General features: G+C 50.0%; 1 protein-coding gene across 1 annotated transcript in view; it reads right to left on the reverse strand.

The window, feature by feature from the left end:
- ANTXR2 (ANTXR cell adhesion molecule 2) overlaps positions 1-15,397 on the reverse strand; it is a 77,477-nt gene that overhangs the window by 25,638 nt on the left and 36,442 nt on the right. Inside the window, exons 11-15 of the mRNA XM_041427420.1 lie at positions 11,048-11,126; positions 8,749-8,844; positions 4,264-4,305; positions 3,614-3,709; positions 565-732 (exon numbers count right to left, since the gene is read on the reverse strand). Coding sequence (XP_041283354.1) covers positions 565-732; positions 3,614-3,709; positions 4,264-4,305; positions 8,749-8,844; positions 11,048-11,126 — 481 coding nt within the window. The remainder of the gene's footprint in view (positions 1-564; positions 733-3,613; positions 3,710-4,263; positions 4,306-8,748; positions 8,845-11,047; positions 11,127-15,397) is intronic.

The raw sequence follows: 15,397 nt of genomic DNA on the forward strand, positions 1-15,397 counted from the left end.
AGACAGCAGTATCCCGAGTGCCAGCTACACCTGGCCGTTTTCTGCTCTTAACACCTAAAGGCAAGGTGTTTGCAGACCTACCCTCTGCCTGTAGGCAGTGCTTGTGTGCTGTTTGCAGGTGACTCAGAGCACCATTCTTATGAGCCAGATACAACAATTCGCTTTTTATCAGAATTCTGGCATTACATTGTTTCATACAATTTTTTGCTTTTTTTGGTTTGTCATGACAATGTGTGTTTAAAACTTAGTGTAGCAGCTACAAACTGTGCAGTTTTGGGTTTAATTAGTTCGACTAAGCCAACAAAGCCCCCATAGATTTTAATGCTGTCACTGTACAATATGTCCCTTTTTAAGGGGAGGCAAACAGAACGTGGCAGTAATGATCAAGTATTGCATTTAGAGCTACAAACTGCTCCTGCCATTCCTGCCGAGTAGGTGTTCCCTTCGAGAATAGCACATTACACTCGAATGGGAACACTTGGAAAGTAAGGCAGGGCTCAGCCTGCATAAGGCACAAAGAATCCAGCCCTTAGTAACAAACCGTACCAAAGACTGAACAGATACCTTGATTGGCGTGTACCACTTCTGCTGCATGGCTGGTGAGGTAGGCTTTCGTTTAGGTGGTTTAGGGTGAAAAGGTTCTTCTGGTTCTTCTGGGAGTTTCACCACAGCATTCTTTGCTTTTTCCAACCTGGCCCCTTCTTCTGTGGAGCCTTTGTCGCCCCAGCGCACCTGAGGAAAGGCAGAGTTTCAGATGTGAGTGCACCTCAGGGCAGGGAAACTGCTGCAAATAACAGAGGATAAATCTGGAAGAAGTGCTGGATAAACAGGAGAGGAGGTACTGAGGAGAACACTCCCTCTTCATTATGGTAACAACAGTCTTAGGTAAATGTCTGTAAGTCTCAGTAGTGAAAGAAAATCCTATCTTGCTTCACATGGGCAACAGGGAATCTGTGAAATCTTCTCTAAGTAGTGATACAGAAATATAATTTCCGCTTCTGATTTATTCTAAATACCAGACCTTAATCTGGCACCCATAAAAGGCAAGATTTCTGAACCCAGGTCTCCTAGCCCAGAGAGTTTTCAAGAACCCCAGTGTATGTGATGCTTAGGGAGGTTTAAGCAGAAGCTCCTTGAACCTGCTCAGTTTTCCATGTTGTCCTGCAGGAAGACATACACTGGGGAACTGCAGGGGAAGCTGTCTAAGTGAATGCAGAACATGCAACACCGTGTATGTTAATGTTAACTGTGTATGTTACACTGCTCCAAGTGTGTGTGTGTGTGTGTGCATATAATACCATATACAGTTGAAAGAGAATCAAACCGGGGTTATCACTGCTGGGGAGACAGACACATACTCCCACTTCCATACAGGCTGTACTCACTGTCCTCTGGAGATTAAATACATGGAAAAACCTCCCCACTAAGAGGAATAATTCACCTTGCTGCAGGAATCCCCTTTCATCCTTGTAACTGCAGGCACCATGCAGCAATCTGAGCTGGGGTGTTTGCTGTACTGCACACAGAAACCAGCCTGGACAAGGCTGTTCCCTTCTCACCCAAAAAGGAAGAGCTAAAAGATTGAGAGTGCTTAGTGACAGTGGCGTGGATGATTTCAGCAAGACTTGCCGTAATCATGCCATTTGCTGGGGTCTGGCCTGCCAGGAGGCCCCTGTACAGCTGTGTCTTTCACTGTGATCAATGGTACTTGTACAGCGCTTGGCACGTGCCTGCTAACATGTATTTTAAACACTGTTGAAACCATTAGCTGGTGGATCTCTCACTGAAAAAATTACCTTCTCCTTCAGACAGAAGCCAGTTCACCCAGGAGAAACCAGAAGTGGTGGAATCTGACCACCCAATTTTGACATAAAAATGAATTCATGTAACAGGTGGGGTCTGGCAATGACATCACAAACCTTGAAAGCAATGCCAAAAGACAGAGCGAGGAGAGCAAACAGCACTGCCCAAGCTATCTGGGACTGTCACAGAGGGGTGGAGCTAGGGGGGAAGGCAGGACTGCATGGGTACCTGCCCCAGCACAGGAGTGGGAAGTGCAAGGCTGAGGGTTCAGTCCCTTCCCTTCTCCAGAAGGGGAAGCTGCCAGAGGAATCAGGATGCTGGAGGAATGGCAGAATAAAAGTAGCCAGAGAAGCAATAAAAACCAGGTGACTCCACTGCCATACGGACTGCAAACATGCAAGAAATGTCATGACTGGGCCAGCAAGTTTGTCACTGGCCATGGCACAGAAATCACCTCTGCCTCCCTTGGGGTGTTTTCTCTCGCTTCTGTCCCAACTCCCCAAAGGAGCAGCGTGCTCTTCTGAGCCAGGGAGAGCTGTGAGGCCTGTCCTGCTCTCCCAACAGCCTGAGCCCCTCTTCCCAGCCTGCCCCAGACACGGCAGGGCAGAGGTGAAGCTCCCCACTCACACCCAGAGGCACTGACCATCGGTGTCCAGCCAGACCTGTCACTGCTCTGGGGTCTCAGGGACAGACACAGCCACAGCCCCACAGAAGGGGGGCTTTTTTCCAGGGCCTATGATTACGCTGGCAGGAATTTCAGTTGGTTAACTTCTTTAGCTCTTACCTTTGCACAAAATTCCTGCCACAGATGAAAAGGTTTTCTAACGTAATCATCAGTTTCTACCCTCGTTTGCATTTTTGCCATGGGCTGAACGTGTCTTTCTTTGTGGTCCTGATGTCGCTTGTGTTCATGAGGTTTCTGCTCCATTGTGCAGGATCCCATTTGGGAGCCCCTCCTGGAGGCTATCATAGTTTCCCTCAAATCCAGGCTTGTAATTCTTGATGTTGGAAAGCATTTCCTAGTTTGCTTCTGAAAAACACTGCACAAAATGTTTGCATTTTGTGAAATCTGAAGCTCTTCTAAATTAGCAATTCTGAACTGCTGAAGGAAATGCATGTAAGTGACACAGCTTCAAACCTGCATGCTCTGCTTCTGCATTTAAAAACTACTCGAGCAAAGCTGATTAGGCCAATACCTTTAAAGTTTCATCAAGACACCTCAGTATGGCCGAGGTGGGTGTTTCAGACAGAGACAGCTTCCTGGACTGCAGTTAGGAACTGCTTTGCGCATTCCATATAGGCTGACTTGACTACAAAACCTGCCATAAGGATGTGCCCATAAGGATGCACATTCTTCATTCTGTTTTAATTAACATGATGCTATCGTGTCTCTTCAAAGACAGGCTCTGTTGTCGCTGCGAGTCCCTCTGGGATCAAGCCTCTCCTCAGCGTCACCATTGTCAGCGCATTTGGCTGGCCCACACTTGGGGGACTTATGTTTCACTGTAATTCCTTCCAAAACACGCAGAAAAGGCTCTCACTCTCTCTTTCTCATTAGCGTGATGGAAAGAGCATGTCTTGAGGCAGCTATTTAAAGTCCCAGTCAAATGGAACTACTGAAAGCTGTTCTTTCAGAGGCAAGGTCAGAATTGTTCGATATGGTAACGAATTTTCCAAGGCTTATGCCAGTAGGAAGACAAGCACACATTATGGCCTTGTATTTTCAGTGCACTGTCAAGTCTTTGTTTCCACACTTGCAGCCTCAGAGAGCTCGTGCTTGAGGGAACTGCCATCTCCAAATCATACCAACCTCCATCCTCTTAATTCCCCCAACTCCTCGTCCACCGTAGTAGGAAGCATCCACTGTGGGCCACTTCTTGGAAGGCAAGGGCTCCGGTTCTTCTTCCTGTAAGTACATTCAAATGGTATTTACTTTTCAAAGATGCTTCCACCCACACACTGAATGTCTTTTCCGTATATTTCACTGGAGCTCCCAGAGCGTACCCTGTTGGTTGTGAAAGGGGTGCAAACACTGAGGACAGCAGAGCCTCCAGTGCATTACTGCCTGTAAGAGGGAGAGGAATTCCCTTCTAAGGGGAATTCCTCAGTGTCTGGAATGACAGAGCAGGGGGCAAATGCTGCCTAAGTCCTACATGCATCTTTAGATGTTGGACAAGGGCTATTCAAGCTTTCTGCTTTCAGTGCAGAATGTGGAAAACAAAGCTATCTTGGAATAAAGGCCTAAGTGTTTCTGTGGATCTGGACTTAATTCAGGCCGCACTGAGCTGAGGCAGAGCAGAGATCTGGGCTTTAGCAACCCTGTTCTCCTCTGAAGGTGCCCCTCGGGGCAGTCCTTTCTCCGGCAGCACTCGGACAAGGAGCCGGACACGCGGCGCGCAGGGAAGCACAGGAGCGGTTCCACGTGAGCAGTGCAGTAAGAGGAGCACCATCAGACCTTACCTCTTTTGGGGCTGACGGAGGTGGAGGGGGATCCTTGATGACCTGGAAGAGCCAAACATAGGAAAGAATAAGGTGCTGCACTGGCAGCAGACCACGGTAAGAGTGGCCTGTTTCCACCCGAGCCCCCACGACCGCCAGCGAGCTGGCAGCCTCTGCTGGGGCCAAAGGCAACAGACCACGGTAAGAGTGGCTGTTTCCATCCGAGCCCCCACGACCGCCAGCGAGCTGGCAGCCTCTGCTGCCCGCTCCCCTGAGCATCCATCAGCGAGGCCTTCTGGAAATCACCACCATCCGTCTGCCAGACCTGCCATCCCTGGCCTGCAGACACTCTGGGCAGACGCGTCTGCCACCGCGCTTCCTGGCCGGATGAGCCTCAGCCGCCGTGAGGAACAGCCAGCGCCGAGACCCCGCAGAGTCCGTGAGCAGTCCCGGAGGAAAAGCATCCGAGGCCTGTGTGAGGCCCTGCACAGCCGCGGGCCGGGCTGCCGCTGCTGCTGCCGTGCGGCTGGGAGTCGCTGGCCCAGTGACAAGTGTGAAATGCCTTCTGGCAGCTCAGGCTTCACCTCTGGATGTCCTGGACGCTTCCGCAGCCCTCACATTTCCCACCTCCCAGCTCCGTGACTGTGCAGTGCCTGCACTGCAGGCACACTCCCACACTTCTGACACTGCTCCGGGTGAAGCCCACTCCCGGGAGCATTTCTTGCACCTCTATTTACATCTCCCTACAGTCTCTTCCCGTTCCCTTTGGCACATCCACACTGTAAAGCTCAGAGAATGCCCAGCACTGACAGTCCCAGCAGGGGAGAGGCAGGCAAGGGACCCTCTCCACTGATTTGGCTGAAAACTGAATGCACAGGCACTCCTTCACGAGAAAAGCAGGTTTGCAAGCTAACCTTGGTAAGTTTTTTGGTGACACTGGGCCATGTTTTGGGCTTGGGATTGACTGGAAATGACTGAAAAATACACCATGCTATGCCTTGATATTACAAAAACATATCCAAAACTGTGCATGCTGACAAACAACTCAATGTAATACAGGCTTTAAGTAACTTAATTGATATATACCTTACTTTAGTCACTCTGTGCTATTTAATTTTAGTACTTTCATTAAACACTGCCTATGAGCAATACCACTGCAGACAGTCAGCATAATGCATGAAAGAAACATATTTTTCTGATCAGTAGAGTCTTCCATCTTGATTTACATTTCACTTCTCAGTGCCACCCAGACAGTTACTTCCGACTGCCTACACAGGCTGTGGACTTTCAGCAGTGCATAAAGGAATTCCGCCCTATAGCAGAAATAACTTATGGCACCCCTGGAACCAGCTTTCCACAGCCCTTCAGATTTAAGTTACGGAATGGCTCATTTGTCAAGCTCAGAGCGCTTTGGGTGGATTGGAAAGTGACCTGTGGATTTCAACTTTGAGACATCCCTTGGCTGTTAGGATGTTACAAAACCATGCCAGACATTGCTTTTCTTTAAATAGCTCCAAACACTTTTTCTTCCCAGTCATCAGGAGTTTCCAGCATACTTAACAGAAAGTAATTATTTAATTAGTGAAACATTCCTGAGAGCCACACTGCTATCATTACCCTAACTGTACATGAAACAGCAACACAGAGGGATCGTGAGACAGATCCTGAGAGATACTTGGATGCTGAGTTGGATTTGCCAAAGCCTGGAGATATTTAATTCTCGCTGAAAGCAATTAGGAGACTGGAAACAGTAAAGCAGCACTTTCTCTCAATGAAGGGACATCTTATTTAATTTCTGTCGTTATTTCCATTTCACCTGTCCCTAACCATCATCCCAAAACAGTCTCTGTCTCTGTCAGGCCTGCCTGCTGTACGGGAGAAGGTCCTCCTGGGTGGATTTGTATGCACCCATATGAAATAGCGCTGCCCTTCCCCATCTACAGCTGTGCCACTCTGAAGCCTCACATCTGTCTGGGCACAGACAGCTTTGCCCAGCCAACCTCTCCATGATGAGGGATGGAATTCCTGCGGGCCCTGTGCCCATTGGGGATGTAGGAATTACAGCTCCCACCCTGACAATCAAGGGAAACCTGACTTGTTTGAGCTTACTTTGGCTTCCTAAGGCAATAGTCAGTGGCAGCTTTTGCTCATCTCCTCAAGTGGAGGATCTAATCCTGTGCCAGCTCCTGAACTTGCTGAAGTTTGAGGGGAAATTCAGTTTAAAGCCAAGCAATCCATTAATTAGCTGTTATTTCTAATGGCTTCAGAAAATGAAACTTGTTTTAAAAGTGACAGTGGTGTGAGAAAATAATCTGCTTTGAGTAGCAGCTCCTCACCCTGCTGACAGCACTGGAATGTCAATGCCTGCATCCTTATGCTTCCACAGGCTCTCACACTCACACACTCGAATCACACGTGCACACACAAGGATTTTTTTCAATCGTGTGATATTCCAAGTGAAATCATTAGAAAGCTGTTCATGAAAAAGAGAAATCCAAGGCACACGTGCAGCTCTGCATGGAGCTGCACACAGACCTGCACAGAGGAAGACCTGAATATTGTAAATTAACTTTCCCCGAGCTGGATTCAGATCGTTTCAGCGACGAAGCCTCTGAATAATGCTGCTGTCTTATCACCCTCGTGGAGAGATGGGCTGCTTCCTCAGTTTGTTTGGTGTTATCATCAGCCTCTCCGGGCAAAGCTCCATCTCATTTAGTGAGTTGCAAAAAATGAAGGTTTGAGTTTGGAGAAGAGTTGATTTCTTTACAAAAATCATTAAAAAAAGAAGTTGGTGCTTGAGGCAGCAGTGCCTCTGATCCACTCATTAACACTTCTCTGCCGCTCCATGATGTGGGCATTAGGAGATGTCAGCACAGAGCCTACAGCAGCTTGCTGCAATCATATGTTCCACAGCGAAGGACAAGTGACAGAACTGTCACAGTGAAACCCTTGAAAGGGGGGGACAAGGAAGGAAAAGGAAGGAGACTCCCTGCCTCACCCTCTGAGTGTCCATGGGACTCACACCACAGAACACTGAGAGACCGAGCCCCAGCCAGGATGGAGCTGGGCCCACGGGCAGGGGACAACACACCCGCCTGGCTCCAGACACTTGTTCTGCCCACAACACCCTGGACCTCTCTTTTCCATCGGAATCTGACACCTGTGCTCCTGCTCCCTGTTCCGGGAAACCAGGGAAGCAGAGCCAGAGGAAGGGAAGAGCAGGTCCTGCCCGGTCCTAATGCTGCCTCTCTCCTCAGGGACGCTGCTCTGAAGCCCAGGACTACTAAGCCACAAGTGGCCATTCCAGTGATGGATGTCCAAGCCTCATGGGCAGGAGAGAAGGGCAGGAACTGAGCGACAGCAAAACCAGAAGGAAGGATCGGTCTTCTGCAGTAAGTTCAGTGCAACAGCGTGTGGGCCTGGAACGCAGCAGTGCTGTACCAAAGAGGCCTAAGATTACCTTTTCTTTTGGAGTAACCAAAATAGTACCCACAGGAGGTGGGAGGAAACACAGAGGGCACAAACATTTGAAGAACTATGGTTTTATAAGGCTGAAAATTGATAATGTAGAACTACTCACTGGACTGCTTCACATAAGAATTTTAACTTATGATGCTGGTGTATGAATCAAGGTTAAGTTTTTTAAAATAATAAAACCAGTAGTTTGCTTCTTACTGATTTGCCATGTTCCTTTTCCACAGGGAGGCTCATTATATGAAACAAAGTGGAGGCAAGGTGACTCACAGGAAGCTCCCTGGATTCTGTTGGGCCTGTGCTGTGGAGAATGAGAACAAGCAAAGCTTTATGTTCTCACCTCAGGAAGCCCGGACTGTGAGGGTGCAGATGGAGGCTGGGATTTCCTGCCCTGGACAGCCAGGGGCCCGATGGACCCCCCGGGTCACAAGGACTGCAGCACGGTCAGTGAGAAGGCAAATTCTTCTCTGCCCCACATTCCACAAGCCCCAGACAAGAACTGGAACGCAGACCAGGGAAGCAATCTCCATTTCCCAAGTCCTCCATGCTGTCCTTGAGCTGGATGAATAATAAACTTCCCCGCTCCCCCAGAAAGGAATGGTAGGAAGAAAGTGATCAACACTGCTGCTGCTGGGGTGAGGATAGAGAGCACACTCAGATAAAAGAGATGGATGTGTGCAGGGATTATGAAAAAAAAATAGGGATTTCCAACCTGAGAGCCCATAATGGACTACAAATACCAATTTTACTGAAAGCGGTTTTAAAGTGGTCCTTGCTGTCAGGGTAACATCTGCACACCATTAAGGCCACCCCATTCCCAGTAACAGCACCGTGCTGGTGCTGGTTCCTGTGCCTGTGACTCAGACAGGCGGGGCCGTGCCCGGTGCAGCCCCAGCGCTGGAGCTGCTCTCCCCAGCACTTTCCTGCCTGTCACAAGCCCCCCCAGAGCTGCCTCCCCATCACTTCCTGCAGGATCTGTGTTTCCCACCCCGGCTTAGGGTGCAGGGGCTGTTCCCCAGGGTCTGTACTCACCACTTTGCAGCACAGGGGCCAGAACCACCAGAGCAGGCCGAGCGCCACCAGCAGCAACAGCACGAGGACGGCAATGAGCGCTGCCACGCCACTGGACTGCGGAGACAGCAGGGACAGCGTCAGTGCTGCCCACCCGCTCTCCCCAAAAGCCAGCCATAGTCCTGCTCAGCCCAGGGCTTCCTGCTGATGTCAAACTTGTACAACTGATAGCCCTGAGAGCAGAACGAGGCCCAGCTTGAGGAAAAGAGAGAGCCCACTGCCTGCTAGGGAATGAGCCATCAGACACCGACAGGGGAAGTCTCATCCTAAGCCTGTGGATAACACAGAGGTGCCCTTCTCCTCCAAGAGGTCCCAGGTCTCACACATGGACTGGGGAGCTCGCAGGGAGGTTTGAAGCCATCTCTACAAGCTTTGATGCTGATCGCCCAGGCCCCTGCACACACTGTGGCACACTGACTCCCAGCAGCCACGCTGTGGGAACCTGAAGCTGAAGAAGGGAGTGTTCCTGCTTCCAGCAACACTTGAACTACAGAACTGAATAGCCCACCTCCCACACCTCCAACCCACCTCCTGGGGGAGTCTTTATTCCTACACTTTAGGCTTTTAGAACAGCACTAACAGAAACACAACAGCATCTCTAGGAAAATAAAAGTTATTCAGACTTCAGCAGAGAAAAAAAGGAAAGGAGAGACCCAGGGAACCACTGAGACTGGGATACTGCATGAGCAGTCCTGACCCATGGTGCTCCGCTGCACATGGGGGTGGAACAGAGCCATATCCTAGGTGCAGTGAGGCACACAGGTACAGTGGTGCCTGGGTGCCTAACCGTGTGATTTTGTTTGTTTTCACTGCAGTAAGGTGTGTTTGTTGGGAGGCTGTAACTTGTAACTCATCTCCCAGTCAGCCGTCAGCTGCTCAGCTCCCAGAATTAGTGAGCAGTTCTAGCAGTGACCCATTTCTTGAGTTGCCCATCTGCTACTATGGAAACAGCAGTTCTTGTGTGGAGCCGCCTTTGCTGCAGCACAGGCCAAGAGCAGAAACCAGAAAGAGACAAAAAAGGCTGCTGAGAAGCTCTTCCTGCTGCTGTGCACATCTGTACTCTCTGCTTCCTGCCAGGACAGGCTGAGCACAGAGCAGCAGAGCTCAGGGGGAAGGCGGTGCCCAGCACCTCGCTCTGAGCTGCTTTGAGTCAGGCTTTTCTCTTCCTCTCTCTGCACTCCTGGCAGCTCTTACAGGGGCACCATGCGCTGCCTCCTCTGCAAGGGCTGCGGTGCAGGCAGGCTGCAGCTGGGCTGCAGCAGCTCCTGTGCTGCACAGCCCTCAGCCACCCTGCTCGGGTGCACAGCTGGCAAGCTGCTCACTGACAGAGGCCCTGAAACAGAGAACTGTGCTTTGGGCTCTGTGTGTTCCTTCGGCTCCCACCTCAGTGAGGCCTCCTCTCCTCACTGCAGGGCTGCACTGGATCTCTGATCTCTACAGCTGCACAAATGGTGAGGTTTTAAATGAATAGAATAAAAATGTCATTTTTTCTCTTTTCAGTTCCTGATCTATGAGCAAAGAAATCCTGTTGGGAGCGTGGTGATGGGTAAAAGAGATTCTCTCTATGCTCCACGCCCAGTGGAAAAGCTGCTCCCCAGTCACACTTGAGGTAAGACACATTTAAAGGCCCATGTGCACAGCACAAGCTCAACAACGTGGGCTCATGTCTCCCTCCACAAATTCCAGCTTTCCTCTGTAATACAAAAGGAATTAAAGGACAGCAAAAAAAAGTGAGAGTAGAAAATACATGCGTTAAGTTAGAACAGTCACTGGCTGCACAAGTGTGTGGTCTCTCCCAGAAGCAGTTTTTATCTCTTCTATAACCTGCGATCAGACTTAGCAGGGTGTTCACACTGCCTCCCTCCCGGGCAGAGTGGGACGCTCTGGCCCCTGCTTGGACAGGCTGTCTCCCCGGATGAACAGGAGCTGAGAGCCTACACTCCTCACTCAGGCCCCAGAGTTAGAGAGCATCAGCACCTCTGCAGGACTGTAAGCCTCTCCACACACAGGCTGAAGGGCCAAGCTTGTGCCCATCTGTTCCCTCCAGTCCCACTCAGGGAATGGGACCCAGCTGACTGTCACGCCTGGCCCTCAGGACAGGTCTCTGAGGGCAGGGAAGCCTCCCAGCACTTGGAAAGACACAGCTTTGCACAGCAGAGTGGAAGCAGAGGTTCTGTGCTCTGAGGTCTTGCAATGGCAAAGTCCAAACAGAAACGGGGTGTGGAGATTTTACAAGGAGTTACAGAAGCCATTCACTTACACACTCCGAAGCAGTGATGGTTAACGAGCTGGACATGAAAGACTGGCCTTCATTCAAACTCACCAAAACCTCCAGGGTTCTGCCAAGAGACAAAGGAGAAACATGAGCAGCCATGGAAGAGCCAAGAAAGGCTCATACCTGCTGTGCAGGCACTTGTACCTACAGCCTCTGCTCCACAGGGAGTGTCCTCAGAGGGGAAATGGAAGCCTGTGCTTATTCCTCGTTGGGAATAAGTTTGGTCTCCTTGACAAAGAGCTGTCCAAGTAGAGAATACCCCTTCCCCATTCCACAGAGTAGAAAATATTCCCAAAAGTTTTACATGAAATAAACTGAAGTTCAGCTGTAAAAGTAGCATTGCTTTGTCTGTTCCACACACACAGACATTATGGTTAAAGATGTCGGATAATTATAAATGGTCAGGACTTGCTATAAATAGCCCCGAACACTGCACACAAATAGTATGTGGTTTACATTTTACAAATTAACCCTACAAGAAAACAACACATGGTGGATGTTAAACAGAATAAGACTCCTCAGCTTCTCTGGCTTGGATTCCCAGGATTCAGACAGTTTATGTTATGCATAGATGTAATTAAATAAAAATGTAGATATCCATGAACTAAAATGATTAATCATTTACACCGTTCTTACATGTCATGAGTTTCTATTCTGGCACAAACACTGCAGTCAATATGGAGTTCAAAGCTATTTTAGCTAATTTGGCTCATTTCTTCTTCAGTTTTAGCAAAAATGAAGTGAGTTGCTTCCACTAAACTCATTTTTAAATGATCTCTGTTCTGAATAATTGATCCAACAGAAAGAATAACTCTGATTTCCTTCTAATTGGAATTCACTGGAATAAGTGAATCAGAACCAATCAAAAAACCAAACCTATTTGATTCCCTTGCACAGCAATGAATCAAACCACAGTGAAGCTCTGGTCAATGATGACTTTTTTTAAGATGTGGTGCTTTTTATTTTTTTTAATTGCAGCTACTTGTTTTGGCATTGTAATGAGGAATGCTAGGGGAAATTCCAGCATGAGGATTCTGCTCAGGTTTGGCCAAACAGTCCTGGAGCTTCAGGGCAGGAGGGTTTCCTGCCTCCTCTGGGGGCGAGGAGGACCCCCAGGCTGAGCTGCTCACACACTCCTGCAGCTGCCCCAGCAGCCCTGTGCGCCCTGCCAGCCCTCTGAATCCTGCCTGGAATGCCACTAGTGAGGAATGAGGCTGTTTTGGTAGATGGTCTTTGATAGCAGATGGAGCAAAACAGGGACACGAAACACACCTTGATAAAACACTTAAGCCACACTAAAGCAAAGGATCGTTCCCTGGCATCCTGGGGACCTTGACATGTCCTTGATCTCACTGGGTTATGTGACACACTCTGTAAAACACACATATTTCCCACTGTACACCTGGCTGCTGGCAACGCAGTACCCGTTCCCAGCTGTGATAGGCACCGGCTGGCCTGCACTGCCCGGCCCCGGTGCCGGTGCCACGCCGTGCCCGCAGCTCTGCAGCCCTGCTCCCGCTGCCGGCGCGCTGACAGATCCCAGGGAGCAGGCTCACTGAGCAATCAGCTCCAGCACCCACACCTGCGGGAGGGCAGCCCTGCCCCACCCGCTCCCGCCCTGATACACCGCTGCAGGGATGAGCCACTGGAGATGTCACTGCAGCCCATCATACCCGCTCCGTTCTGGGAGCCACAGAGTGAACTCACACAGATAATTACCTCATCTTCAAAAGGATGAACCTGTCAACACACAAAAGCACTCCTTCCCTGAGACTGTCGTGGCTCTTGGGGATACCCAGTACGTCCTTTCATTTCTTGAGCAGCCACCTGTTTGCCGGGCTGTGGGTACTTGTGATTCATGCAAACACTGCCCCTTAAACCGGAGTCCCAGAAAGAGGTGTCCTGTTTCTGCTACTCCTTCACACACAGCTCAGACAGACACGTACACAAACACACCCTAGTGTTCACCAGCAACCGGCCATGTGTGTCAGGCTTTCAGCTCGAGAGTTCTGCCAAAAGTTCTGCTGAAACTGAAAATAATCTGAGATGAAAATGACAAGCAGCAGCAATCCCATTTCTCAGACCCCTGCATTTCCCACTGGTGACTGTCACTGCTGTATGAGGGCCGAGTCCCTCCAGTGGAGCTCAGAACAGTCCAGTCAAGAGAACATTCCTGTCCCTGCAGCCAGGGACACAGCCCTTGGGCACAGCCCTGGCTCACCACAGAAGGGTGAGGCTGTACTAGTTTTGTACCAGCACAGATCCCAGCTGAGGGTTGAGCTCTGCAAAGCTGCCACAGAGTGGGCTATCTCCTCAGGGCCCCTGAAATAAAGCCCCTCAAGAGTTGGGCAGTGTTGTTGCTGCAGCCCCCCGCAGCACCACCCTGCAGCCTGGCACCAGGAACACGCAGAGCTGAGCAGCTCCTCCCCGTGCAGCTGGACACACAGGGCCAGGCTCCAGGGAAAGGCAGGGGAGCTCCTCACAACACCAGCAGTGCCCACAGACAGCAGCTTTCCAGGGCTTGGAGGCAGGATGCTCATTCCCATCCTCTGCTCCCTCCTGACACCGCACCTGAGGGAGGTGGAATCAGAGAGCTGGCAAAGGAGCACGAGGAGTGACAGCAGCACAAGCCCTGCGGCTCTGCCTCCACCTCAGCCTGAACGTGTGCACCTCCCCAGCAGCCTGTACTTCAAACCCACCTCACTAGGGAAAACTGCCTTTCCTTTACAGTTCACGGCCCTTCCTCCATGTGGAAGGGATTTTCCTATCCTTTGTCTGTGCAGTATCACTTTTTGGATGGGAACCAATCCTGGAAAACTTAAAGTCTGAAAAGAGCTTTTTAAAAATGTTCTGATTTCTGACCAAAGCTAACCACAAGACTCTTGCGACTTGAAGCTGCGTCAGTCCTGGCCCACTGCCCATGCTAATACACAATTTACCCAAAAATGTAACTTGAGGAGACCGAACAGTTGCAATTCCTCCCCTCATGCCCACTGCTGGTTTATTGTGACAGCAGAGGGATGTGGCCCAGCACCATATGTCCCTGCAGCTCTGGTCTAAAGCCTCCCATTCCCTGTGAAATACAGCTGACATTTCCATCCACGGTAACCTATTTGCAAAGTATTCATTTGCTCCTTACTTTATGGGAAGCTACTAAAAGACTGCCATTTTATGACCCATTAAAAAAGATGAAAAAATTAAATACAATTGTGAAAGACATTTGCTGGAAGTAATAAATAATTTACCTCCAATTTTCACGCACTGAAAATGAAACTGGCAACTGCTCAAAAAGTTACTAAAATTACAGTGACACAGGTACTTCAGAATTAAATGCCTGCACTCAAACAGCAAAAATGCTGTACACAGGAGGAAGGAAAAAAATAGTTCTGTGTATTTTAAGGGCACTTTCCCTTCCAACACTGCCTTATGAAATAAATGGATAGCTTTATAATACGGGCTCCATCTGACCAACCTCACTCTGATGTCTTTGGGCACTGCTTGCTGGGGTGCAATTAACATTTACCCCTCTGTTCTCCCTGACCCAAGCAGAGGGGACTCGCTCCCCGGGCTCTGCTGACAAACACTCCTGGACCACAAGGATGGCTCTGCATCCAGGGACTCATCCCTGCCCCAGGGGGAGGCAACACACGCAGGAAGGGATTTCCAGCACGGGCTTCTGGGTGTGGTGCTCTTCACAGACCCACAGCCCCAGCTGGGCAAGGACAGGGACAGCTCTCCTGGAGCAGGGTTCCAGCCCTGCCTGTCCTGTTTGGTGCGGTGCCACTATGCCACAGGCCAGCTGTGCCCGGGAAGCACCGGGACCATTCACTCAGTGGGAACTGTGCTGGGGACAGGACATGGCCTGCAGTTAGAAGTGGTCAGAGGTGTCTTCCTCCCATCAGCCACACAGGCACAAAAAGGAGGACTATTTTCCTGAGGATAGCGAGACCAGGAAGCACCGGGACCATTCCCATGTCAGTGGGAACTGTGCTGGGGACAGGACATGGCCTGCAGTTAGAAGTGGTCAGAGGTGTCTTCCTCCCATCAGCCACACAGGCACAAAAAGGAGCACTGTTTTCCTGAGGATAGCGAGACCTGCTCATCCTGGAATTCGCTATGGTGTTTGGGGATTCTGGTAAAGAATTAGTACAAACTTGTCCCCCTGCCCTTCTTGGCGCAGCTTAGCACTGATAGAAATTCACACAATGGTTATTTAGGATTCCCTGTTGTAACCTCGGAACCCTCTAGGTTTTCCAGCCACATGTGCAATATGCTGTCTGTCTAGGCTTGACTTTCCAAGGAACAGGACACAAACTTTCACTGCTGGGAACTCCT

This window comes from Onychostruthus taczanowskii, unplaced genomic scaffold (genome assembly GCF_017590055.1).
Source record: "Onychostruthus taczanowskii isolate IOZ18803 unplaced genomic scaffold, ASM1759005v1 scaffold114, whole genome shotgun sequence".
NCBI classification, from domain to species: Eukaryota; Metazoa; Chordata; class Aves; order Passeriformes; family Passeridae; genus Onychostruthus; species Onychostruthus taczanowskii.